The sequence below is a fragment of the Corvus cornix genome, chromosome 5, assembly GCF_000738735.6.
Source record: "Corvus cornix cornix isolate S_Up_H32 chromosome 5, ASM73873v5, whole genome shotgun sequence".
In the NCBI taxonomy this organism is placed as follows: domain Eukaryota; kingdom Metazoa; phylum Chordata; class Aves; order Passeriformes; family Corvidae; genus Corvus; species Corvus cornix.
Window position 1 is genome coordinate 58,974,496 of NC_046335.1, and position 24,500 is coordinate 58,998,995.

Below are 24,500 nucleotides of genomic sequence, written 5' to 3' on the forward strand. Positions count from 1 at the left end.
GCGCCCCAACGCGCTGCCCGCAGGCTGGGTGCGGGCAGGAGAGGTGGCACCTGCACTGTCTGGTGACAAGGGACAGCCAAGATCATCCCTGGGGACAGCGCAGCAACGGGGGACACGACCCCCGGCACCCCCCGCTGGCCCGGCACCCCCATTCTGTGGGACTTGGGGATGCTCTGGGATGTCCCAGAGTGCTGGTGTGTCCACAGGGGGACATAGAGGAAGCTCCCACACGACAGGAGGTGTCTAGCACTCCGTGCCACCCTCGGCGGGCATGGAGACATCTCCCCCCCACCGCCCCCCCCGCAAGTGAGGTGGAGCCGGATGATGTTTTTGTATCCTTTTATTATAAAAACTCTTTTTTTCTTTTGCATTCTCACATCTCTGCTCATGAAAACCTCACTCACCCAACTGCCCCGGCCCTGCCCAGTGCCCCCCTGCCCGGTGCCCCCCCAGCCCCGGGAGCAGAGCGACCAGAGACCAATATTTACAGATGCTGCCAGGGACTGGCGGTGCATGGGGCACCCCTGTGCCCACCCCCTGGCTGATTTAGGGGGGGTCCCACCTCCTCCTTCCTCCTCGGGAGGGAGGGCAGGGGGTGCCCTGGGGAGGGGCAGGAGGGGCAGCGGCAGAGCCGGGGGCGCAGGGGACCCGTGGCACAGTATTTACAGGGGGTCCCCCCGGGCACACACTCACTCACACAGAGCCACACACACACACACACACGAGGGGTTGTCACCCACGGGACGGGCACAGCCGCGCGGGGAGGAGGGGACGCGCCGGCTGGGGGGGTCCCACCGGCCCCCTTTGGCACACGCGGCACTGGGAAGCGGGCGGGAGGGACGGGGGCTGCCTTCATCTGAGCCGGAGAGTTCCTGGAGGACCGGGGGGCACACCGGGGAGAGGGTGCCGGGCGTCACCGCAGCCACGCCCCCGGGTGACACCGGCACCGGGCGTGTCCCCCCCCGCACCCCCCTCCTTCTGGGCACACAGAGAGCGGGGGGGACACGCGGGAACCCAACCCAATAAATTAGAGGCGGGGTGGGAAGGGGGAAGGGGGCTCGGGGAGGGGTCAGAGCCCGTTGGGGGAGCGCTGGATGAACGGCACTTTGCTGAGCTCCACCACGGGCGAGCGGGGCTTGTTCTGCATGCGGGGGCACCCGCTGCAGCAGCTGCTGCGCCTGGCGCTGTGCGTCCCGCAGCTCCTTCCGCCACTGCACCAGCTCGGGGTCGCTCTGCGGGGCAGGGAACTGCGTCAGGAAGGGAGACAGGGCAGGGGACGGGGCGGGCAGGGATTGCCGGGGTTCCAGGGCTGTGGGGTTGCCCCACGTTTTCAGTATCGATGCCCTGGCATGGCTTGAATGACTAAACGTGCAGGGCCAGTGACCAGCAAGGGGCGGCTAGTAGGCAGCAGAGGGGATGGCTAGCAGGCAGCAGGAGGTGGCCAGCAGCCAGGGGGTGGCGGGGGGGGACACTCACGTCGCACTGCAGCACGAACTGCTTGCCCCCGCGGATGCGGAGCAGGATGCACTTGCGCTCCTTCACCTGCGTCTCCTCCACCGAGTCGATCTCCTCCATGGTGAGCAGGGACTGCTGGGGGGACAGGCTCAGCCCGGCCCCCGGGGTCCCCCCAGGGGTCCCTCACCCCTCATCCCGCCGGTGCCGTGCCCTCCTTACCGGCGACTCGCCCTCCCCACGCCACTCCAGGCGGTTGGGGAAGAGGTAGAAGTAGCGGCGCTGCCACTGCGTCAGGAAGGGGTTGCCCAGCTTGGCCATGTAGCCGTGCATGATGCAGTCCTTGCCCATGGCGTACTCTGGAATCACAGGGAGGTGGGATCAGCACCCGGCACGTGGCCGGGGGTGCTTCAGGCTGGGGGTCCCCGGCGCCACTCACCCTCCTCGTGCCCCAGCTGCTTGTTCTTGGCCTTCTTGCGAGCCTCCAGCTTGTCGGTGTCGGCATTGACGGTGTCGAAGACGGTCTCGGTGACCTCCTGCTGCCAGCGCTCCGAGATGGTGAGCGGGAAGTTGCGGTACAGCTCCTGGTCGCTCTCCAGCAGCTGGGCAGGGCGGGATGCAGGGGTGAGGGGCTGCAGGACACCCCACGCCCCCACGCTCGGCCCCTGTGCCCACTACCTTGATGCCCTTGGTGTCCTCCTCGTCGAAGGAGCCGATGTCGAAGGCGTCGGCCGCGTTCACCTCGCCGCGGGGCGGGACGAGGGGTGGCGGGTACTGCGGGCAGCAAGGGGGGTCACAGGGGTGACCGCCCACATCTGTGTCCCTGTCCCTGTCCCCAGCCACGGGCACACACCCCTCACCTTCTGCAGGAACACCATCTGCCAGTCCAGGCCCTTGAAGAAGGGCTCTTCCTTCACCTCCTGCGCTCTGGGGAGGGAGGAGGGCGGGTGACCATGGCTGCAGGGGGACTGTGCCACACGCTCTGCCTGGTCCCCTGGGGGCCTTGGGGACACTCACCCTCGCCCCATGCAGCCCAGGCGCCGGTTGACGTCCCGCTGCAGCAGCCCCTCGAGCAGGGAGCGCAGCTCCGGGGAGAAGGAGTCTGGCAGCTCCACGGCCTGCAGGAGATTCCGTGAGCACGCCAGTGAGCGGGGACAGGGACACACACTGACACACAGAGGGGCACAAACATGTGCTCCAGGCCGGGAACAGCTGTCCCTGAGCCCCTGTGTGCCTCTCAGGCCAGTGGGTGCCACGGCAGAACAGGGGTGCCCATGCCTTGCCCACGGCCCCCTCAGTGCCCCCACGCACCATGGTGAGGGTCATCCGGTCGATCTCGTGCTTGTCCTTCGTCTTGTGCTGCCGGAACGGGCTGTGCCTGCAGCATGGAGAGAGACAGGGCTCAGCAGTGCCCAGCTGCGCCCAGCTGTGTCCAGCTGTGCCCAGCTGAGCCCGCACTCACCCCCGGAGCAGCTTGAAGAGCATGCAGCCCAGCGAGAACCAGTCAGCGCTGCTGTCGTAGGCCACCCCCTTCTGCAGCACCTCCGGCGCCATGTACCCGTGGGTGCCCCTGGGGAGGGGGCACAGGGGGGTCAGGGGCCGCCCCGGGCGGGGGGGCAGGGCGGGCAGGGGTGTGGGCACACTCACACGCTGGCGTGGGGCTTCTTCTTGGAGAAGTCGCAGGCCAGGCCCAGGTCGGAGATGCGGACGTGGCCGAACTCGTCCAGGAGGATGTTTGCCGGCTGCAGACACACCGTGTGACACCCTGAGCCCCAGAATGGCCCGTGGGAAGGGGGGTGGCGAGCCTGGGGGGGCTCTGTGGGATTTGGGGGTGTCCGAGAGCCCCCCGAAGTGTCAGGGTGCCCACGGATTTTGCTGTCAGGGTGCCTGTGGGACCTGAGGGTGCCCTCTGGGCTTGGGGAGTGCCCACAGCGTTCGGAGGGCTCCTGCAGCGTCTGTGACACCTGTGGGTGCCCACAGGGTCCCGGAGGGGTTTCTGAAGGCTCGGGGATGTCCTGTGGGTGGGGACGGTCACCTTGAGGTCGCGGTACACCACGAAGCGGCTGTGCATGTGCTCCAGGCCCAGGATGATCTCGGCCGCGTAGAACCTCATCTCCGCCTCCGAGAAGACGCCGTGCTGGGACAGGTGATAGTGCAGGTCCCCCCCTGTGGGAACAGGGATCAGCTGTCACCCGGGGCAGCTGTGGGAAGGGGGCTCTGAGCCACGGGGGCCCTCAGGGCCGGGGTCTCACCATTCATGAGGTCGAGGATGAAGCTGAGCTTGTCGGGCGTGTGGAAGGCGTAGGACATGCACACGATGAATGGGCAGTCCTGGCGGGAGACACGGGGTCACCCTCCCTGTCCCCATGCCCTGTCCCCTGTCCCCTGCCCAGCACCCGTGTCCCCTCACCCCGGTGCTGACGAGGGACAACATGATGCGCTCGTTGAGGGCCAGCGTCTCGCCCTGCTTCATCTTGATGCGTTTCTTGTCCAAGCACTTCATGGCGTACCTGGGGGACGGACATGGAGTCCCTGCAGCCACCATGTCCCCACAGCAGGGCCAGCACCCAGCTCCCGCCCACATCCCTGCCAGCCCTGGGTGCTCGCAGCCAGGACAATATTCCCACAACACCCTGACACAGCAAAGCCACTGTGGATGCCCCTGGGACCGCCCAGCACCCCCAGATCCCGGGAGGGTCTCTCCATGTGGGAGCATTCCCGTTACATTTTGCCCGTGTCCGCTTTCCGGCAGCCATAGACCTCCCCGAAGCCGCCGCGGCCGATGATTCGGTGAACACTGAAGTCGTTCATGGTGAGCTGGAGGGGTGAGGAGGAGACTGGGGTGAGCCTGGACAGCACCCCCCTGCCCCAGTTTTCCCAGTGAGGGACACGGAGGCTCCCTGGAAGCACATCCCCCTCCCTGGGAGGTGAGGGGCAGGGATTCCTGCTCACATGGATGTTCAGCTCCACGTTCTTCCACTGGCAGAACCGTGTGAACTTGTCACTGCAAGGAAAAACAGAGGGCAAGAGTGGAGATCCCAGAGCAACACCATCCTCTAAGACTCCCTGGATTTGTCTGGACACTCGGGAAAGGAAGAGACCCCTCAGTGCCCAGTGTGGGGCCCCCTGGTGGCTCTCTGCGAAGGGAGACCCTGGTCCCCAGTGCGAGGGGGACACCCCGATCCGCACGGGAATTTCCTCCCAACTCACCTCTCAATGAATTTCTGGAAGATGCCCCCACGCAGGTTCTGGCAGATCTCCTCAATGTAGGGCTGGGGAGGACACGGGGCTCAGCGCTGGCTCCCCAGGGCCACCCAGGCCACCCCTATCCCATCACTACGTGGGGTCTCCTCCACCCCTGGGATTTCACATCCCCCCACTGCCGCTTCCAGGCTCTCGGGGATGCTTCTGCCACCTCAGTCTCTGGGGACCCCAACACCACCAGCCCTGGGGAGCCCTAGGGTGACATCCAGGGTGCCAATCACCTCCCTCTGAGGACCCCCTGCTACCTCCAGCCCTCAGTCTTCCACCACCCCACGGCGACCACAAGCAATCTCCCTCACTCCCAGCACCCCAGGGACCCGCTCACCATTCCTTGGGGTCCCCATTCCTCCTGGGACACCCCCCTCCCGTCACCCCCAGCCCCCTCTAAGGATTAACTCTCCGAGTGCCACAGGTGGCAGGGACCCTTCCCTGTCCCAGGTGATGCCCACCTGGAAGAGGTCTGGGGGCACCTGCTTCTTGCTCAGGCGGCTCTGGACGTGCTCCGTGGCGCTCTTGGAGAAGGGCTGTGAGGGGGACAGCACCGTGTCACCTCGAGCAGAAGGGACAGCGGCCAGGCCAGGCTGCGTGAGGCAGGAATCCACAGAGGAACCGCCATCCACAGGGCTGGGATGTGGATCCCAGGACGGAGCCTGTGGGGGGTTTGGAGCTCCCTCTGAGGACGCTGTGGGCACACTGGGGACATCCCTCCTGCCCCCCAGGGGCTGGCACTCACGTGGGAGCAGGCCAGCAGCTCCTTCATGATGTAATGGTCGAAGATGTGGCGGCTCCGGGCAGCTCGCTCCTCCTCCGAGTCCAGCTTCTCGTACTTCTTGATCTGGACAGGGCACAGCTCCAGTGGCACCATAGCACACAGGATGCTGGGAATCGTGGCCCCTCTGGGTGCCACCGTCCCACGGGAGAACATCTCCTGGCTCCCTGGGCCCTGTGTCTGTGGTGCCCGTGGGCCCTGGAGGTACCAACCCCACCCCAGCCCTCCTGGTGAACACAGGAGGCTGTCGCTGGGGTGCCCCGCCTCACCTCCTCATAAAATTCCATCAGGGGCTTGGCCTCCTCGGCCTGGTTGAAGGCAAAATCCCGGAAGAGCAGGTAGCCTGCAGGGACAGAGCCACAGCGTGAGAGGTGACAGCCCCCCAGCCTAGACCAAGGGACACAGGGACATCCCCTGGGCCTGCCCAGCCCTGCTGCCACCCCAGTGCCAGGCTCGGCGAAGGGGAAGTGCCAAGCAGGGACCGGTGAGGACTTGGCAGGGTGACAGGGTGACAAGGACACGGCTGGCACATGGAGCAGCGCCCTGGGACAGCACGGGGCACTGAGGGGGCTGCTGTGGGGCACAGTGGAGCAGGGGCACGGGCGGGCACACGGAGCAGGGCGGACGTGCCCGGAAACCGCCGGAGCCGGCAGGAGGAAGTGAGAGGCGCTTCCTGCCCCGGACGGTTTGCGCTGGCGTGGGGGGAAGTGACAGGGCGGGGGACACAGGGTGGGGAATGTGGCGCAGCCCCCCGGCACCCTTGTCCAGCCTGGCCCCACAACCCTCCTGCCATTCCCACGGCCACTCTCGCTCTCATGGTGGCCACCAGTGCAGCCCCCCAGCCCAGCCATGCCTGCCCCTGTGCTTGTGGGCGCTGGCCACGGTGCCCCCCATGTCCACCACAGCCCCTGTGTCCCCAGCTCACCAATCTTCTGTGTGAAGATCTTGTCAAATGTCACCTCTCCCCGGTCCTCCAGGTACTTCTGCATGACGCTGCGGATGCTGGGGACACACCGGAGGGGCTCAGCCGTGCCCCTGACGGACCCCTGCTCCCCACCCGTCCTCTCCTGCTCCTCCCATGTCCCCAAGCCCTGGTGGCATGCATGTCCTACCATCCCGTGTGTCCCCACCCAAGTGTGGCACGTTGCTGGGTGCCAGGACCACAGCGTGTCCCGTGCACTGGGGGCCAAGGGAGGGTGGGGACGAGTGCCCCCCCTAAAAAAGCTTCCCAGGTGCCTGGCAGTGAAGGCGCAGGAGGGCACCGGGGTCTGGCGGGGGGAGTGGGGACCGTGACCCTCCGCACACCTGGGTACAGGTGTGTGTGTGTGTGTGTGAGGTGTGTCTCCACACGGGTGTGACACTGCGGGGACAGAGGGGCCACACAGCTGGGGGGGACTGTGTCTGTGTGTCCGGCAGGATGTGTGTGTGTCCGTGTCCATGTGTCCGTGTTTGTGTATCCCTGTGTCAGGCAGGAAATGCGTATGTGTGCGTCCATGTCCGTGTGTCTGTCTGTGCAACAGGCGTGACGCGTGTGTGTCCGTATCCGTGTGTGTCCATGTCCCTGTATCCATGTCCGTGTGTCCGGGCAGGTGTGACCGGCACACACGTGTGCAGGAGGCGTCCGTGACCCGCGGGCGGGTGCGAGCGGTGCCGGGAGGGGGTGCCCGGGGGACCGGCGGTGGCGGTGCCGGGGGCGGACAGACGGACGGACAAGCGGAGGGGCAGCGGCGGGGCCTCACCTGGGCTCGGGCAGGACGATCCTCTTGCTGGCGCGGGCGGCGGGCGCGGCGCGGCTCTTCTCCATGGCCATCAGGTAACTCACGTCCGCCAGCACCGCCTCCAGGTCCGCCATCGTGCCGCGCCGCCGGCCCCGCCGCCGCCGCCGCACCGGCCCCGGCCCGACCCGACCCGCCGGCCCCGGAACCGGAACCGCGCCCGGAAGCGGAACGGGGCCGGAGAGGAGCCGGGCGGGAGGAGCGGGGAGCGGCCGGGAGGGGCTCGGCGGCCCCGGGACGCGGGCGGCGGCAGCGCCCGGCAGCGCCCGGAGCGGCGGGAGCGGAGCGCGGAACGGGGCGCGGCCGCACCGGGACGCGGGGCGGGGACAGCGGGGCCGGGCGGGGACAGCGCCGCCGCCACGCCCGCCCGGGAGGGGCCGTGACACCGGCTGTGGCACTGGCGGTGTGTGCGACACCGGGTGTGTGCGTGTGACACGCTGTGTGTGACACTGGGTGCGACACCGGATGCGAGTGTGACAGCGGGTGTGTGTGCCAGCGTGGGGGTGTGACACCGTGGGTGTAGCGCCGTCTCTGTGTGTGGCGCCGTGGGTGTGACACGGTGCGAGAGACACCACGGGTGTGTGTGACAGTGGCTCTGTGTGTGTGTGTGACATCGCGTGTGTCATTCCACGCCGCGCAGTGTGCGACCACAGGTGCCACGCGTGGCAGCAGGTGTCACCGTGTGTGACCGCGTCACCACGTGTGTGTGACACCGTGCGCGGGCTCCCTGTCCCCGAGGCCAGGGGGGGACACCTGGAGGGGACAGGCAAGGGGTCGGGGCGCTGAGATTCGCTTGGCCTGGTGCCCAGGCGAGGCACGTGGTGGCACTTGGGGACCAGGGCACAGGGAGCGTGACAGTGGCCTCAGCCACCCGTGGAGGGTGGTGTCACCTGCCCTGTGTCTCGCCATGCAAATGTCACGGCCCAGCCGCCGCGGGGACCTGGGCCGTGACATCCCCGCAGGGTGGGGGACACTAAATGTCACCCTGGTGGTCCAGGAATCCGCTGGGAGGGGGCAGGTTTCCCAAGGGATGTGGAGGGCAAGGGCCCCACAGGCCTCTGGAGGACCTGGGGCCCTGGCAGGAGGTGATGGGACACGGGGACAGCTGCCACCACCCGGCAGGAGACAGTGGGGACACCGGGACAGCTGCCACCACCGACGGTGCTCCAGTTTCCTCTCTGGCAGCTGGGACAGCCCCAGTGCTGGGGACAGGGGGGACACAGGAGGTCCCAGCCCTGGCCTTGTTCCCTCCACTTCCCTCCCAGCCAAACGGGAAGAGCTCACACTCATGGATTTTAGTTGTTGGTTTGGTTATTTTTTTTCAAATTTTTTTTATTCCAAAAATCCACCCCCAAGAAGCAATTCTTTCCCTTGGGAGGCTGGGATTCTTCCCTCCCCCCACAACAGCTCGCCCAGCCTGGTGGGAATATGGTATGAGCAAAGAGCCTCTCTGAAAATCCAGGATAGGAGAAGGCTCAGAAAGGGAAAAAAAAAAAAAATCCCCAAGATACAAAAAAAAAAAAAAAAAAAAAAAAAAAAAAAAAAGAGGAAAAACTAAAGAAAACCTAAAATAATTGCCAAGTCGGTGCCCTCCCTCTGCCCCAGCCAAGAACCCCCAACCCCAACTGAGAGAGCGCAAGACTTGGTTTGCTTTTACCCTTAATGCTTACATTTAATTTTAAAGCACAAACATCAGAGATGGACTCTAAATCGCCAACAAAAAAATAGATATTTACAATATTTCTCCGGGGAAGGGAGGGAGGGAGGAAGGGAGGGAAGGAGGGATCGAAACGAAACAAAACCACAACCAAACCCTTAAACAAGTGACTTTGCTTGCAGGAGTTGTCTTTAGGGAGCAGGCTGGGTTGGTTTTAAATCACTAAGTGATTTTTATTATATATAATTCTCTTTTTTTCTTCCTTGTGGATTTGCACCACGCCGGGGTGGTGAGGAGGGTCGCACACGCCGGAGTCTCTGCGCCTGGAGAGGGGGGGACATGGCGGGCAGGGGGGTGCCGGCCCCGCGGAGGAGGGACCCTCCCCCCCCTCGCCCCTCTCAACCCCAGCTCTGGAAATCTGTTTCTTTCTCGTTGCAAAACTCAAAAGGAATCCAAAGGAAAAAGAAAAGCTTTTAATTCTTCCGACGTGTTTCCCGGGAGCCGCCGCCGAGAGAGGCCGAGGCCGAAGGCTCCTCCTCTCGCCTAGGGGGGAAGGGGGGGGTTTCCTGCTCCGAGCCCTCCGGCTCCGCTGCGGCCACACTGCCCCTTGTCCCAGGCACTGCGGGATTGTCCCCTCGTGTCCCCCTGCCGGGGACAGCCCCCGCGGGCCGCCTGTCCTCCCTTATTGCTTCTGAAGCAGCGGGGGGGTGCGGGCTGCCCCCCGGGGACCCCTGCGGGGCTGGGGGCCGGTGGTGGCACGGAAGGGGCACCCCGGATTGTGCTATCTGTACGCTGCCAGGGAGAGAGCAGGGTGCTGACACCGGGGGGACAGAGAGGGGGAGCTTCCGGGCACAGGCAGGACAGGGAGGGAAATAAAATAGTGACCCAGAAAAAGAAGATTCCAAGATTCCAACCTTTTTTCCTTTTTTTTTTTTTTTCCGGTTTTGTCGTCTTTTTTTTGTTGTTGTTGTTGTTTTTTGTCTTTTTTTGTTTGTTTTTTTGTTTTTTTTTTTTTAAAGTGCAAAAAGCTCTCTGCTGCCCTAGAGAGAGGTTCTTTGGACCGACCATTCATTGCAAAGGAAAATAGGCAGCGAAAAGGGGGTGGGGGTGGGGAAGGAGTGGACGATGCCAGTTCGGTCCCAGGCCGCGGAGCAGCCCTCGCCCCTCCGGCCCCAGAGTGCTTCATGGTGCCGGGAGCTGGGGAGGAAGAGGAGGCAGCTCCTGTCCCCACCCCGTGCTCACTCACCCCTGGCTGATACTTCCCGAGTCCTCCCTGAGCTCTGGTGTACCTGTGGGTTCTCCCCTGCTCCATCCCCTCGGACAGACGAGTTATCCCCCAGCCCCTGCTCCCGGGACACCCCGGCCACGGGGCTCCTGCCCTGGGCACCCAAAGAACCGCCTGGATGTGTGGGAGGAGAAGGGGGATGGATAGCAGTCCCTGCAGCCAGATGAGGGGGAGGGGAAGGGAAAGGGGGGGAGACCGTAGGGGAGCACCGAGCTGGTGGTGGCACCGAGGGGGACGGGGCGTTCTGGCCCTGCTCCCGCTTCCTTGGAGAGGCCTCGACCCTCAAGCTTTGTGCTACGGGGGAAGCAACAAGTGTTTCAAGGCAAGGAGACGACGGGGTGGAGGGGAAAAGCTGGGGGGAGAGGGTGCCCCATTTCTCTGCGCAGAGGCCTCGGTTACAGCCGCCGCCTCAGGAGTGGCCAGCCTCCGGGCCGAGGCTCCCTGCCGTGCGCCCGTTCCTCCTCTGGTACTGGCCAGCCTGGCGGGACATCTTCCTCGGCAGAAGTCCCGGGGAAGGAGGAGGAGGAAGGACAGCGGAGCGAGGCCAGCGGCGGCCCTGCCTGCCGAGTCAGGTGGGAGGCAGCGGCAGGACACGGAGGGCAAGGGGGGGAGGTGGAGGAGCGGCTCTCCGAGAGGGGTGGGATGGGCTCTTTTCCTTCTCCTCAGTCTGCCCCAGGGAGGGTCTCTAGCTGATTTTTTGGATCAGCTTCTCATCGGACAGGCAGTAGAGGCTGTTGATGGACAGGTCCGAGATGAAGTGCTCACAGGCTTTGCGGGTGATCTGTTTGCAGCCCCGCAGGTCGATGAGGGTGACGTTGGAGATACGGCGCAGGTACAGCAAGGCCTGGTCCGTCAGCTTATTGCAGCCTGCGGGGAGAGCACAGGGAGCGTGAGGGGGACACCTCCAGCAGCCAGCGCTGGGGTGAGGGATGGGAAATCCAGGAGGCACCTGGAGCAAGGCACCCACCTGCCATGTTGAGCTCGGTGAGGGAGTTGCGTGTGGAAGAGCCCACGGCGGTGAGGAGGTTGGCCGACTGGTCCGTGAGGTGGTTGCAGTGGCTGAGGTCGAGGCGGGAGAGCAGGGGCATATGGCGGATGATCAGGCGCAGCGTGGCATCCGTGATGTCCAGCCCGGCGAGCCGGAAGTCGATCATGTTGCGGAGTTTGCTGCGATTGTCCTGACCTGCACGTGGAGCAGGAGAAACAGAGTGGACACACTGCCCTGGGAACCCTTCCCTTGTCCATCCCACTCAGCCCCAGGGCAGCAGCAGCTTACTGGGTTTGTCTGTTGGAGGCGTGAGTAAGTCCCGGATCTGAGGGTCCTTGATTCCTACTGCCCACCGAAGATCGAGGGTCCTGAGAAGGGGGCAGCTGGAGGTACTGAGAGCGCAGACCGCAGACCAGGAACAGCCCGCCAGGATGAGGTCTTTCAGGCCTGGCGGAAGGGAGGCAGGTAACAAGTTAGACGGGTTTGGTCGGCTCCGAGGCATCCCAGATCTCCACCATCTTTTTCCAGGCACATGAGGAAGAAGGTCCCCTCCCTGCCTGGGCTGGGACAGTGGCTGGGTGATGGGACCCAGGCACCCAGGAGTTTCCAGGTTTGCAGGGTGTCTCTCCCCACGATCCAGCTCTCAGGAAGCCTCAGAGCAGGCTGGTGGCAGAGGAAGAGACCCCTCCCCAGCCCACGCTCACCTGGCAGCCTGTTGACGAGCCATGTAAGCTGTTTTTTTGAGATATTGGTCCAGCTGAGGTCGAGGCTGACCGGCTGCCTTTTGATGATGCCGCTCAGCGCCTGGGGGGTGATGGACTTGCACCTGCTCAAGTCTATCTTTGTCCACAATCTCTTGTCACAGCACCTGGGGACAAGGACAAGGCTGAAAGTTGAGTCCCAAGAGTCCCATGGAATAATAGACAGCCAGCAGGTTGCCTGGCTTCCAGAAGGAGCCCAGCCCTGGCATGGGCCCAGCCACAGAACAAGGCTGCTCCTCCTGGTTTCCATAGGTTTGCCCAAACATGGGAGGTTGCTGAAGGCGTCTGGCCACCCAGAGCAGCCCTAGCAGAGTTTTGCTGCCACAAAAAAAGATTCCAAGTTGCAGCTGCAGGCCTGCTTGCCCCATCTGGGTGTTTCTCCTGACCTTAGGGATCCTTACTCCCAGTCTGCAGAACACTCTGTGTGTCCCACCCCACAGCCCCAGCAGAGCTCGCTGCTTCGCCAGGAGGAAACTCTTCCTCTCCCACGGGAGTTTGTGGAGAGCCAGGACCCAATGGCAGCTTAGCTGAGCCCCTGAAGGTGCAGGCAAGGGGACACTCCTCTGCCACACCACTGCCACCAGCTGCTGATCAAAGCAGGCCATCCCTGCTGCTCGGCTGTTAGAAACCTCCCAGTTTCCATTCCCGTCTGTTCCCAAGCCCTCCACGCACAGCTGTCCCAGTGCCAGCATTGTCTTTGGGCCTGCTGCCCCCCGAGGCGCTTCCAGCCAGCAAACCCATCCCGCCTCAGCCTGCCTTCCCTGCCTGCTGGGAGGGGAGGCAGCGCGGGAGGCCAGGAAGGGCAAGCACCATCAGGGTGGCGGGTGGGGAAAGGGCAGTGGCACCTCACAAGGACACAGCAGGGGACAGGAAGAAGGCAGAAGGGAACAGGAGAGATGGGCGCACACATGGCAGAGGCACCAGGACTGGCTACAGTGACGCTGCCAGGCTCTGGGGAGAGACGGGAGGGCACCAAAGCGAGATCCTTTCCCGTTCCCCCTGGATGTCCCCCACGGACATGCCCCCAACCCCAGGACGCGTCCCCACACTCACCACTTGTACCAGGTCTTGCACACCCGCATGCACTCGCAAAGCTCCCTGCGGGTGAGGTAGCGGAACACGGACATCCAGACCTCGCGCTGGACGCAGCTCTCCTCGCCCTCCTGCGCCCGGCCCCCACGCCCGTTCAGCCGGGCCGCCCCCCCCTCCTCCGCGTTCTCGTCCTCCTCCTCCTCTTCCTCCTCCTCTTCCTCGGCGGCCGCCTCCTCATCGCCCCCGCTCCGCAGGGGCATCCTGGCGGGCGCGTGGCGCACGACCACGCGCGGCGAGTGCTGCAGGTTGGCCGAGGAGGCCGTGATGGCTTGGAGCTTGGGGACGATCGAAGTGCCGTGGACATCTTTGGTGGGGCGCTGGAGCGTCACGGTGAGGTAGGAGCCGTGCAGCTTGGCTTTCTCCACCTCTGACAGCTCCTTCTTGCCGCTGGGGTTGTTCTCCTTCTCCCGCACCATGGTCCTCTCCGTGGCCTGGAGCCGCAGCAGCTGCCGGCGCTTGAAGCGCTCGTCCCGGCTGGCGCTGTGGTGGTCGCTGGGCCCGGCCCCCGGGGACGAGCGCGTCACCACCCCGCGGGGGGACGCGGGGTCGTGGATCAGCTGCAGCATCGGGGTGGGCGAGTTGGGCGGGGGGGTCAGGGGCTCCTCGCAGCTCCGCAGGGGCCGCAGCACCTTGGCTTGCGCCGTGTCTTCGTCGCTCTCCTCCACCTTCCGCTTCTGCGGGGAAGCAGTGAGGCTGGTTAACGGGAATGGGGCCTGGAGAAGGCTTTTTCCCTCTCCTCTTCCCCGGAGAAACACAACAGTGCTGGCAGGACCTGCACCAGCAGTGCCCAGGTAGAATCACAGAACGGTTTGGGTTAGAACTTAGGGACACCTTCTGCTATCCCAGGTTGCTCCAAGCCCCATCCAACCTGGCCTTGGACACTTCAGGGATGGGGCATCCACAGCTTTGCTGGGCAACCTGTGCCCGGGCCTCACCACCCTCACAGTAATTTCCTCCTAACAGCTCATCTAAGTACCTCTGGTCCACCCACACCAGCAACAAACATTTTCCTTCCCCCTTCTCAAAAGGGGTGCCCCTTGAGGTTGGGGGTGGCTTCCACTCTGTGCCTAACAGTCCAGTGTCTCTTACAGTGGAATATCTCAGGATCACATTGCAGCATGAAGTGCCCAGGCCCCCAGGTGCTGCACCCTCATGGTCCTCATTCTCACTGGTTGCTGCCCAACTCCAGCCCATGCTGGCTGAACACATCCCTGGCAGGATGCTGTGGGAGGGGTGGAGGACGCAGATCCTGCCTCGCCACAGCACAGCTCCTTACCTGGCCCTTCTCTGCGTCGTCACCCTGGTAGCACTTGGGGCACTCCCAGCAGTTGGGGAGCTCATCATTGAGCAGCCCTTCCCCATCCATCTGCAACGAGAGGAGGGGGTCAACAGCAGCCCAGCCCCACAGCAGAGCCCCCCTTTGCCCAGCATGTGCCCTGCTCACCTGCAGACAGCCGGGGTGAACGATCTCATTGCAGATACAGCACTCCATGAGCTTCTTCTCAAAGTCCTGCGAGTCCTCGTTCTGATCCACCTCCCCGCAAAGTGCACACGTGACCGAGTGAGGCAGCCTGGGCTACAAGGGAAAGCAGGGCTGAAACCAGGGTGAGGTGGGACAGCCTTCCCCCTTTCCTTCCCTACTACCTGAACTGTGGAGAAGCAACCAGCTATCCCCCAGGAATCCAACTTGGACTCACCGCCAAGCACTGCCGGAGGACGCAGGACTGCTTCATGCGGCCGGGCCCGCCGAACTTCTTCATGTCCCTGCAGTAGTGGCACATGCCACACTCGCCCTGCATGCAGGCCTTGCATTTCCGGCACCGCACCCGCCTCCGCCGGGCGCCCGACACGATGGGAGACACCGTGGACCTGACGGGAGTCGGGCGCGGCGTTGGCTTCATGGTGTGCGGCTTGGTGATGGGGATGGTGGGCAGGCGCACCCGCAGCCGGGCCTGGAGCTTTAGCTGCCAAAAGGGAGAGAGGGAATGGGGTGAAGGGAGGGAAGTGCTGCGTTCTGCTGGGATCTGGAAGGCTCTGATCCCCAGATCTGGCACTGATTTTGGATAACGTGCCTGAGAACAGCTCTGCTCCCTCAGCGCTCCGCAGCCAACGCGCCTGGATCGGCGCTGACCTGGCAGCTCTGGAGCACACTCCCTAACCCCTCACACCACCCCACACCAAGAGCTCCCCTTCCTCCCCCCGTCCCCAGTCAGGGCTCAAATGGGTCTGAAAAAGGCTGCTGAGTCCCAAAAGTGTCGTGGTGCTCCAACAACAGCCACCCTTTCCTTCTGAGGCAAGGTCCACCATGGCTGTCCTCTCTGTGTCACCCTGCCAGCTGCTCAAGGGGACAGAACCCAGCTCAGGCCACTCTTTCCCAAGCTCGAGGCACACTGGGAACACCCACACCCTCCTTGTTTACAGTGCAGGTAGGACAGCACAGCTCTCCAGCTGTCACCCTACATCCCATCAGGCCTTACAGGAAATCTGCTGGCTGCAGCATCCTCCTGGGATTGGCCATGCTGGGATGCGCACCGCAGCTGATGGGTTTGGGGAAGGGCAGGCTCCCAAAAGCCCCAGCACAAGGCTGCGGATGTGCCAAGCCTCAGACTGCTGCACCCAAAGCATGCAGACATCCCCAGGTCACCCCTCTCAGAAAAGCTGCCCAAGATGCTTGTGCTGCACAAGGATCACGCTGGATCCCCTGGGTAGGGCAGGCGAGCAGAGACGGGCACCTCCAAAGGGCAATCTAAGAGGCTCATTTGTCTCCAGACTCCCAAATGGGTGTTACCCATCCTTCCCAGTGTGATGGGGTCCTGCTCTTCCCATAGCCTGCCTGTGAGCCCATCTCCTGGCAGGAAGGAAGCAGTGACCTCTGGGAGCCATCCTGGCAGGCCACAGGAAGGCAGCCTGCGGAGGGGAAGTCCGGCTGCTCCGTGCCTCCATCTGCCCAGCCAGCTCAGCCCAGGCTGCAGCCCAGCTGTGCACCCTGGGCTATGAGCACAGCTGGACAGGGAAGAGCAGGGATGCATGGAAAGGTCCCACTGCTGAACAGCTGGCTGCTATCCACAGGCAGAGACTCCCAGGAGAGAGCCGCCTTGCTTGGGGTTCCAAGACCCAATCCTACAGCACAGGGACAGAGACACAAGGGACACCTCACAGCGAGGGGCTGGACTGCCCCACACCTCATTCACACCTCACCCACCTCTGCCACAGCGAGACCTTCCCTGACACGCAACATTCCTCAGGCCATCCAGGCCTCCCTTATCAATCCAGAGAGCTGCTGGGAGAGCAGGATCACCCCTTCCTCCCACAACAAGGTTCCACGTTCTCCAAGGGCAACCAAAGGGCTGGAGAATACAGAGCAGCTGGCGCTGATCCGGTTCCCACCCATCAGCTGAGCTGGGATAACCGGCACGGTGGGAGACCTCCGGGTTTGCCCACGGTGCCGTGGAGGTGGCTGCACCCTGTGTCCCACCCTGGCACTGCTCCCGAGGCGGGTATGGAAGCGGTGCCACCACACCCCAGGCCTGGGAAACGACTCAACATGTGACACCCGTCTGGATCCCCTCCTCACAGCTCCTACCTTATCTCTCTTGGGCCACTGGACGATGGGGACGCCTGTAAGTGCCAGTTTAGGGTCGCTGTTTGCGTATTCTTCCAACAGCAGCTAATGGAGAGAGAGGAGGGGGGGAACAGAGCAGAGAGACAAAAAGCACAGGTGTGAGCAGAGGGAAACACGGCTCCCGCCAGCGAGGCAGGCTCCGACCAGATGCCAAGGCCAGCATGCTTCAAAGGCGGCTGGGAAGGAGCCCTCCTCTCCCCACACCCGCCAGCAACCATCCCTCCTCCCCACATGAGACAGACAAGCTCTGTCGAGTCGATCTGCACCAGTGCTTTCATCAACTGCATTTCAGCCCCGAGGCCCTGCGCTGGGCGGTGGTAGAAGGGGAGAGCACCAAGATTCAGCAGTCTGGGGGGATTTTGGGGGGAGGATTCACCAGCATTGCCCCCCCAGCTGCACCCCAGGCACGGGGCAGCCCGGAGGGTGCAGCAGCAGGATGTGGTGCCCCAGCACCCCCTCTGTGGCCTGGCACAAGCTGCTGGTAGCCGAGAGCTGCTCCCCCGCACTGCCTCGGGGTTTGGCTTTGACTTTGAGGGAGAGATCCCTCAGCACCGACTGGACTGGCATGGACTGGCACGCTGCCCTCCGGCGCGACAGCCCCTCGCTCCCAGTGCATGGGGCTCCCACCCTCACCCTGGTCCTTTCAGCCCCCTCCAGCGCAGCCCCCTCCCCACATCCATTCCCCACCGAATTTGCCGGTTGCAAAGGTGCTTTATTTACTTGACGTTGCCATGGTTACGCAGGCAGGAGCCTCCTGCCGGCATCCCGGCGGGCGGTGCTTCCCGCTGCCAGGCAGGGCCAGGGCAAGGGGTGCCCGGAGTGTCCCCCACCCGGTTTTCCGGGCGTCTGGGGAGACAGGAAGCCGCAGCCTCCCCTGGGCTCCCCGGCAGCGCAGCGTGCCGCCTTCAGACCTTCCGCCTCCCCACGAGCACACGCCGAGGGAAAGGTCAGGGCTCGGAGCTCCCACACGGACATCCGTGGGACTGCAGCGTCCCCCTGCCCGTGGCACCGGGGACGGGGCGGGGGTGGCAGCGGCTCAGACACGCTCCCCGCCAGCGAGCCGAGGGACTGCGGGGGCTCCCGGGTCCTGCGGCTGCATCTGGCTCGGAGCCGGGGTGGGCGAGAGTCCCCTGTGCCCCGTGGCGCTGTGGCCGGGGGGACGCGGCGGAGGGGACCCTGCGAGCACGCGGCCGGAGCGCCCCGGCAGCGGTGCCGGCGAGCGCGCCCCGGGGACGGGGAAGGGAGAGGTGAGCCCAAGCACCGGCCAGGGACCCGTCCAGGGAGGCACGGGTCCCCCCGCGGTTCCCTCCCACCCCGTTCGGGACCGGAGCGTCCCCGCGTCCCCTCCCCACGCCACGAGCATTGCCAGCTGCCTGACCTTGCGCCTCTGGAGCTGCCGAGACTCTGGGGTGAAGTTTGCCGAGCCCTCTTTGTTTCGGTGCCCGCACTGCGAGGGCTGGGGCTCCCTCCCCTCTCCCCGGACACCTCCGGGGGCTGGCTCAGACCCCGGCCGGATCCCCGGTGTTCGGGGACATGGCTGCGGGAGCAGCTGCGCCCCCCGCCCCGAGCGCCCCCGGCTCCTCCCCGCCCCCGGCAGCCGCACCGGCGGCCGCGTGCTCCTCCCGAGCCCTTGGGCAGCGGCGGCGGCAGCTTCCTGAGCCGGAGACAATGCTGCTGCGTCACCCACATGCGGTTCCCAGCAATGCTTTGCAACGGGAAGATGGCAGAAGAGAAAAAGGGAGCGAGGGAGCGGAGGGCAGAGCCGCGCTGCTGCAGCGCCGGGAGGGGCCGGGACGGCGGGGATTGGCGCAGGGTCCGGGCGGCGCTGCCCACCGGCCTCCCCGGGATCCCTCCCTCCCCTCCGCCGCCGCAATCCGAGAAGCCGGGGCCGGGCTCCCCGGGGCCGGGCAGAGCGTGGCCGAGAGCCCTTACCCCGTCCCGCTCAGGCCCAGCCTCCTCGGCGCCTTTCTTTTGTCTGCTCCGAGGCGGATTTGGGATCTGGGAGACCCCGCTGGAGTGAGCGGGGCTTTGGAATGTAGGCAAGGGTCATCCCCCTTGCAGCTCCCTCCACAGTCTGCACACCCCCCACCCTCCCGAGCTGGAGGGACAAACATCCCGCCAGCCAAGTTTGGGAGCAGCCACATTCCCAAAGACACCGGGGACCGAACCGCTAGAGGGGGACAGATCCATACCGGGTGATCAAGGTGTCCCCAAGCAGCCCCAGCCCCCTGAGACGCCCCCCAGCTACACACCGCAATTAAAATGGAGGAAACTCCTGAAATAAAGCCAAACAGCACAAGGGAGCAGCGGCTGCTCCCACTTCGGATGCACCCAAAGCATCTGCAGGCAACTACAGCTCTGTGTTCCCAGGAAGCCAGTCGCATGCCGACCTGGCTCGGGACTGTCACCCGGGACTGTCACCCGGGACTGCCACCAACTGTGCCACCAGGGACACCCTCGGGCCCCTGGCACGGGCTCTCTTCGACCCACAGGCAGGAGCGTGACCAGTGCTGCCACCCCACCATGGGAGACCTTCCTGGCACAGCTCACAGGCCACCCCGAACTTCCTCACCCATCCCTGAAGATACAATCCCCATATTCCACACCAAATTCTCTCTGCCCATTGCCCAGTCAGGTATGTGGGCAATGCCACACCAGAGGTTTTGAGAGGAGGTCCTGGGCACAGGATCAGCACTTCTGGGAGAGCCTTCTCCTGTTTCTACAATCCTTGGTGCTCCAACAGCTCCATGCAGAGCCCAGATAGAACCTGTTTATGCCAGGCCATGGGGGTCTGGCTTTAGACCTGCTGTCAGCTGCCTCATCACCATCCTCCTCCCGTCAAATCCAGTCATGGAAACCAGCACACCGCAGAGGGGCTGGAAGGGATGGATGGAAGCAGTCAAAAGACAAAAGGACCTCTCAGAAATTCGCTCTTTGTCATTAATCCTTCCAGTGACCCCCACCATGCTCAGGATTTTCAGACAATTCCTGCCGCAGAGCTGGAAGCACAACACGGTCACATCCAAAGGGTCCCATCCAAAGTGTCACGTCCCACCACGTGATGCTCCAGGCTGAACTCGTGACAGGATACATATTTCTCCACATGACCCAACAGACAGACACCCTGAAATCCTGATCACCACACAAGAGGCTGGGGGAAAAGGCAGAATTTTCCTGCTCCTGGTGTGTCTGAGGACACTGGATAGCAGAGGGTGGCACTGGATGAGCAGATCGAGGTGGTGGCGTTTTCTCATCCACAAGTCTGGACGAGAAAACGCCACGTCCTGACTGTGGGGAGCACAGACCAAAGTGGGGCTTTCCCAGCTTGGCCAGATCGCAGCTCCATCATGGACCTGGTGACACAAGGACAACAGCACCTGCTGCAGATGGGTGGCCCCAGTGGAAAGTTCCAGCTAGAAATGTCTTAGTGATTCCCAGGCTTTACGAGCCAACCTCTACTGGCCACTTCCATCACCTCCTATGGAAAATAGGTTTAGAAAGTAGAGGTTTGCCGTGGTTGGACAAACTTGTCCCACTTTCTCCAGCCACTGCAGGCTGGTGACTAAGGATCTTCATGCCTTGAGGATGCCAGTCCTGAGGGATGGAATGCTGCAGCTCAGGATACTTCTGAACCTCCAATGACAGCCAGCTTTAAGGAGCAAATCCTTAGGGAAGTTGTCTGGGACCACAAGGGCTATCACCTGCAGCTCATCTGCGAGGTGCAATTGGACACAGGGGCGGGTGGGTCACACCAAAACCACAGGCACACCTTTACTACCTCCAATACATTAACAAATTCTTTGATCAGGTCTCAAACTCCAACTGAACACCAACAACCTTCGAAACATCCGACACCAACCTGCTTTTGTGAGTCCCGAGGTGAAACACAGAGCCCACAGCTCAGGTTCCTCCAGAGCATCACACAGGACTCAGAAACACATATGTGACATTCTTGAAGGTCACAGCATGCACAGGACACCCAAAAAGCCACAGGAAACCAGAAATGCAGCCCCTAACAGCACCTAGACTCTTCCAGCCAAGACCCTGGGACCCCAGAGCTGCACCCTCTGCTCCAAACACAGCAGAGCTCTGGATTTACCCGAACACACCACAAAAAACACCCAGGGAACAGCACTTGGAAATAAAAACAATGGCAAAGACAAGGACACACACATGGCTGTGTCTGAATGGCAGCTTTGGTACAGGCAAGCAGCTGTACAGATCACCAACAGCAAGGAGGGGAGCAGAAGGTAACCTTTTAGGGACTAGAATGAATCTCTGGGGAATAGAGTGAAGCTGATATTCCCACTTCAGTGCTGAAGCAGCTAAAACACCAAAGCTCATTGGGTCATCTCAACAGATGAAGGGAAATAAAACCCAAACAACCCTCAGCAGCCCAAAATAACTGACTCTCATAACTCCAGGTCACACCCTGGGCAAACAACTCAAAGGAACAAAGCGAAATCCACCTGGGGCAAGGAAAAGGCTCCAACTGTCACAAAGTCCACAGCCAAAACTGAAGTGAACGGCATCAGCAAAGAGCACTCCTGCCACTGACAGCCGTGAGGGACCCAGCCAGGGCCCAGCCACCCTCCTCCTTTCCCAACCCCGAATCCCAGGGCTGTCCCTCAAGTGTAACATCAGCCTCACGCAGAGGAAGAGGAGGACACCAATCCTGCCCCAGGACAGGGGCAGGGTGAGGACAAAGCCCAGTTTCCCCACGGGAAGTGCCCTGCACTTGGCTCAGGCCTACCTTGACATCAGCGATGAGGGCGTCCTCGTCCTCGATGCCGGTGGGAACGCACTTCTTGTGCAGAGGGAGCGACTCCAGCTTGTCCACGAGGCAGCGCAGCCCCTCCAGCTCAAACTGGGTCAGGTGCACCTTCCTGCTCTTGCGGGGGCTGCCCCCACTCGGGTCCCAGGCCTGGCCGTTTTGGGAGCCCCGGCTGGAGTCGGAAGAGTCTATGGATGGGGTCTTCTTGAGCCCCGGCAGGCTGCTCCGGCAGCTCCTGCCCAGTTCGTCATAGTCCACGTTGGCACCGTTGGCAATGGGGCTGGTGAGAATGGACCTCCTGGTCACGGGGCGCCGGGATTCCTTCCCTGCTGCGTCCTCATCATCCTCCTCCTCCTCCTCCTCTTCCATGTTCACCGAGTCCGAGGAGCTCAGCTCCATATCTGCCACAATGGAGAAACAGGGAGAGCAATCACAGGAGGTGTTCAGTGTGTAGGGGGACCCCCCAGTCACCAGAGATGCTGGAGCAACAGATATGTATGAGGTGAAAGGAAGAGAGAAGCTGGAAAAGAACAGCTAAAAGCCCTTCCCATTCCTGATTTGTCTGTGGGAATGCAAGGCACCAGATACGGAAAAATGTCCCAGAGGAAGAAACAGCAAATGCCCTAGACTGAACTTCATGGAATTGGGTCAGAAGGGACCTTTAAAGTCCATCCAGTCCAACCCCAGAGCCATGGGCCTGGACATCTTTCATGACATCATGTTGCTCAGAGAAAGCCCTGTCCAATCTCGTTTTGCTTTGGAGGGGCTTGGGATCCCCAGCTGAGGGCTCAGGACCTTGATGCTGCCTTCACGATGTGAGAAAGAGGATGTGGACTCACTCACAACCATGAGGTTGCTGAGCCCTTGCAAGTAACTTTGTCAGCCCTTTAAACTCTGTGTGCAGAAGGCCCCGGCCAGCCAGAGAGAATTCCTGCCCACAGCACCGGGGTGGCCACTGCAACTTCCCCCAACCTCTTCCATGCAAGGCTTTGAACTGGTGGTGTGCTGGTTTCACAGATGTGAGGAACCTGGGCTGCTGCAGGGCCAGAGGAGAAAGCAGAAGTCTGGCTGGTTGTGACTTCATGCTCAAAAAAACCCCACAGAGCCCTCCCCTGCCTGCCACGCTGCTGAGCCAGTGCCCCAGCAGGAGGGTGGAAGAAGCCACTTGGATCGGGGTGAGGAAGGACTAAGGGCTGGACTTACCCATGCTGAGGGATTCCTTCTGGAAGTCCTTGGTCAGGTGGGAGCGGCTGGTGATGCAGTACACGTAGCGCTCCAGCACGTACCAACACATCTCGTAATAGAAGGGATAGCGAAACTTATTTGGGACCTGCAAAAACAGGCAAGAGGATCTGTCAGGCCTCCTTCCCTGCTGCTGCTGCTCTCAGATGCCACACCAGGTCTGGCCCGGTGTCCAGCACGGCTCTCCCACAGGTCCTCACCCGTGTGCGGTCCTCGATGCTGTAGATCCGGAGCTGCATAGGGATGTTGAAGCTGTGTAAGAAGTTGCCCCCAAAAACCAGCGTGTCCATGGGAGTGTACACAGCGTGGATCCAACCTTGGGAGAGAAAGTAGAGTTGGAAGAATCCTCCTGATTCACCTTGCATAGTTTTTTGTCACCCTGCTGTCATCCTAGATTGTTTCCTAATTGTGTTAGGCCTAAGAACACCAGCACCAAGGGAAACAGTCTTCCAAAGTCTGTTCCAACACTCAAAACACCATCAAAATAACTCAAGTTCCAGCCCTTATCTCCAAGGCTAAGCATATCCAGCCAAGTCCAACATCTGGGGAATTCCAGCATGGGTTTCCTTAAGGCAAAGCCACTCAGTTCAAAAGAGGTGTCAGTTGTGATAACAGGACTCAAATGAGTGAGTTGTGCAATCCCTGGTGTTTTCTGTTCCTGGTCCTGCTGTAAGCCACAGCTCTGAAGTGGTGTCACAAGACACCCAGGACGCTGAGGAGCTGCCTTGGGCCAGCCTGTCCTCAGCCTACACTATTCCATGTGTCAACATGACAGGATCTGGGAAAGCCTCCTTTAATAACTAATCAAATGTGATGTGAGCCAGCCACAGCTTTCCTAGCACGGGCTGGATCCACAGTGCCATCACAGGCATGTTTTGGGAGGTGGCAAGCGAGAGGACAGAGCCACATCACATCTCCCTCTCTCAGTGACTCACGAAGGAGCTAAACCCTGCCCGTGTCCCAGGAGTTTCAGTGCTGCCACAACCCTGGCCGAGGCCAGGATGCCCCTGCCCGCCCTAGGTGTACCTGAGGGGATGACAAATGTGTAGCCCTGCTTGAGCTCGATGCGCTGGCACTCTGACACTCTGTCCCCAAGGAAAATGTCTCCCTGCTTCCCTGAGAGAAGCCAGTTTTCATAGAGCTCCAGGTTCTGGGGTGTGGGAGGGATCAGCCAGAAGATCTGCAAATGAAGACAACATGCTTATGTAAGTCATCACATAATGAACAGTGATGGCTTCTTCCCAACATCTGAATCTCTTCCTCTCCCTGAGAACGTCCAAGGAAAATGACTTGGGCAGCTGCCCCCCTTGAGAGGACAAGCAAGGCCTTTCTCAGCCTAACACTGAGTGCTACGGGTAGCCTGAGCTTGGGATGCTTTTTAGGGTATGATGGACGTCAGTGTCAAGAGATACAGAGCCCAGGAAAGCCACCAGAGTGACAAGGGGATTCACCTGAGTTACATTTACCATGTTAGAGCTACACCCGAACTATGGATTGGCACCTGTCTGGCTCCATGCAAAAAGGGTGGAAAGCCTTCAGTTTGCTGTCTGGGACCTGCATCCTCAAGGATTTACACAAAAACAGACCAACAGCCACTCTCCTAAAGCACCTGTAGCTGTCCCAATAGGGACTGTCCTACCTTTCCCCCTCGGTGGATGTGGTACCACACAGAAGTGCCACCAAAGTCCACGTGGAAATCTGTGTAACAGCCCTTGACACTCATCAGACAGTATCTGGTGGAAAACAACATGAGGAGAAGGTGAAAATGAGTGGTGATTCACGTTTTGGAGCAGACATAGCACATTCCAAGGGAATGGGC

General features: G+C 62.1%; 2 protein-coding genes across 2 annotated transcripts in view; both read right to left on the reverse strand.

Annotated features, from left to right (window-relative positions):
* Positions 1 to 980: 980 nt before the first annotated feature.
* On the reverse strand, positions 981 to 7,354 carry GRK2 (G protein-coupled receptor kinase 2). The gene is given in 22 exon segments (XM_039552840.1): positions 981 to 1,153; positions 1,155 to 1,232; positions 1,477 to 1,590; positions 1,675 to 1,811; positions 1,892 to 2,054; positions 2,131 to 2,226; positions 2,313 to 2,379; positions 2,470 to 2,570; positions 2,764 to 2,830; positions 2,915 to 3,022; positions 3,100 to 3,194; positions 3,488 to 3,618; positions 3,705 to 3,783; positions 3,863 to 3,962; positions 4,178 to 4,269; positions 4,405 to 4,456; positions 4,663 to 4,724; positions 5,166 to 5,240; positions 5,450 to 5,551; positions 5,755 to 5,828; positions 6,411 to 6,487; positions 7,225 to 7,354. Coding segments are annotated over 22 exon segments (2,067 nt in total). The 5' UTR covers positions 7,338 to 7,354; the 3' UTR covers positions 981 to 1,069.
* Positions 7,355 to 9,878: 2,524 nt separating this feature from the next.
* KDM2A (lysine demethylase 2A) overlaps positions 9,879 to 24,500 on the reverse strand; it is a 32,921-nt gene continuing 18,299 nt past the window's right edge. Inside the window, exons 9-22 of the mRNA XM_039552820.1 lie at positions 24,321 to 24,414; positions 23,708 to 23,861; positions 22,882 to 22,997; positions 22,643 to 22,769; positions 21,419 to 21,840; positions 16,627 to 16,710; positions 14,741 to 15,007; positions 14,488 to 14,619; positions 14,320 to 14,409; positions 13,005 to 13,717; positions 11,895 to 12,058; positions 11,479 to 11,637; positions 11,170 to 11,385; positions 9,879 to 11,069 (exon numbers count right to left, since the gene is read on the reverse strand). Coding sequence (XP_039408754.1) covers positions 10,888 to 11,069; positions 11,170 to 11,385; positions 11,479 to 11,637; positions 11,895 to 12,058; positions 13,005 to 13,717; positions 14,320 to 14,409; positions 14,488 to 14,619; positions 14,741 to 15,007; positions 16,627 to 16,710; positions 21,419 to 21,840; positions 22,643 to 22,769; positions 22,882 to 22,997; positions 23,708 to 23,861; positions 24,321 to 24,414 — 2,920 coding nt within the window. The 3' untranslated portion in view covers positions 9,879 to 10,887. The remainder of the gene's footprint in view (positions 11,070 to 11,169; positions 11,386 to 11,478; positions 11,638 to 11,894; positions 12,059 to 13,004; positions 13,718 to 14,319; positions 14,410 to 14,487; positions 14,620 to 14,740; positions 15,008 to 16,626; positions 16,711 to 21,418; positions 21,841 to 22,642; positions 22,770 to 22,881; positions 22,998 to 23,707; positions 23,862 to 24,320; positions 24,415 to 24,500) is intronic.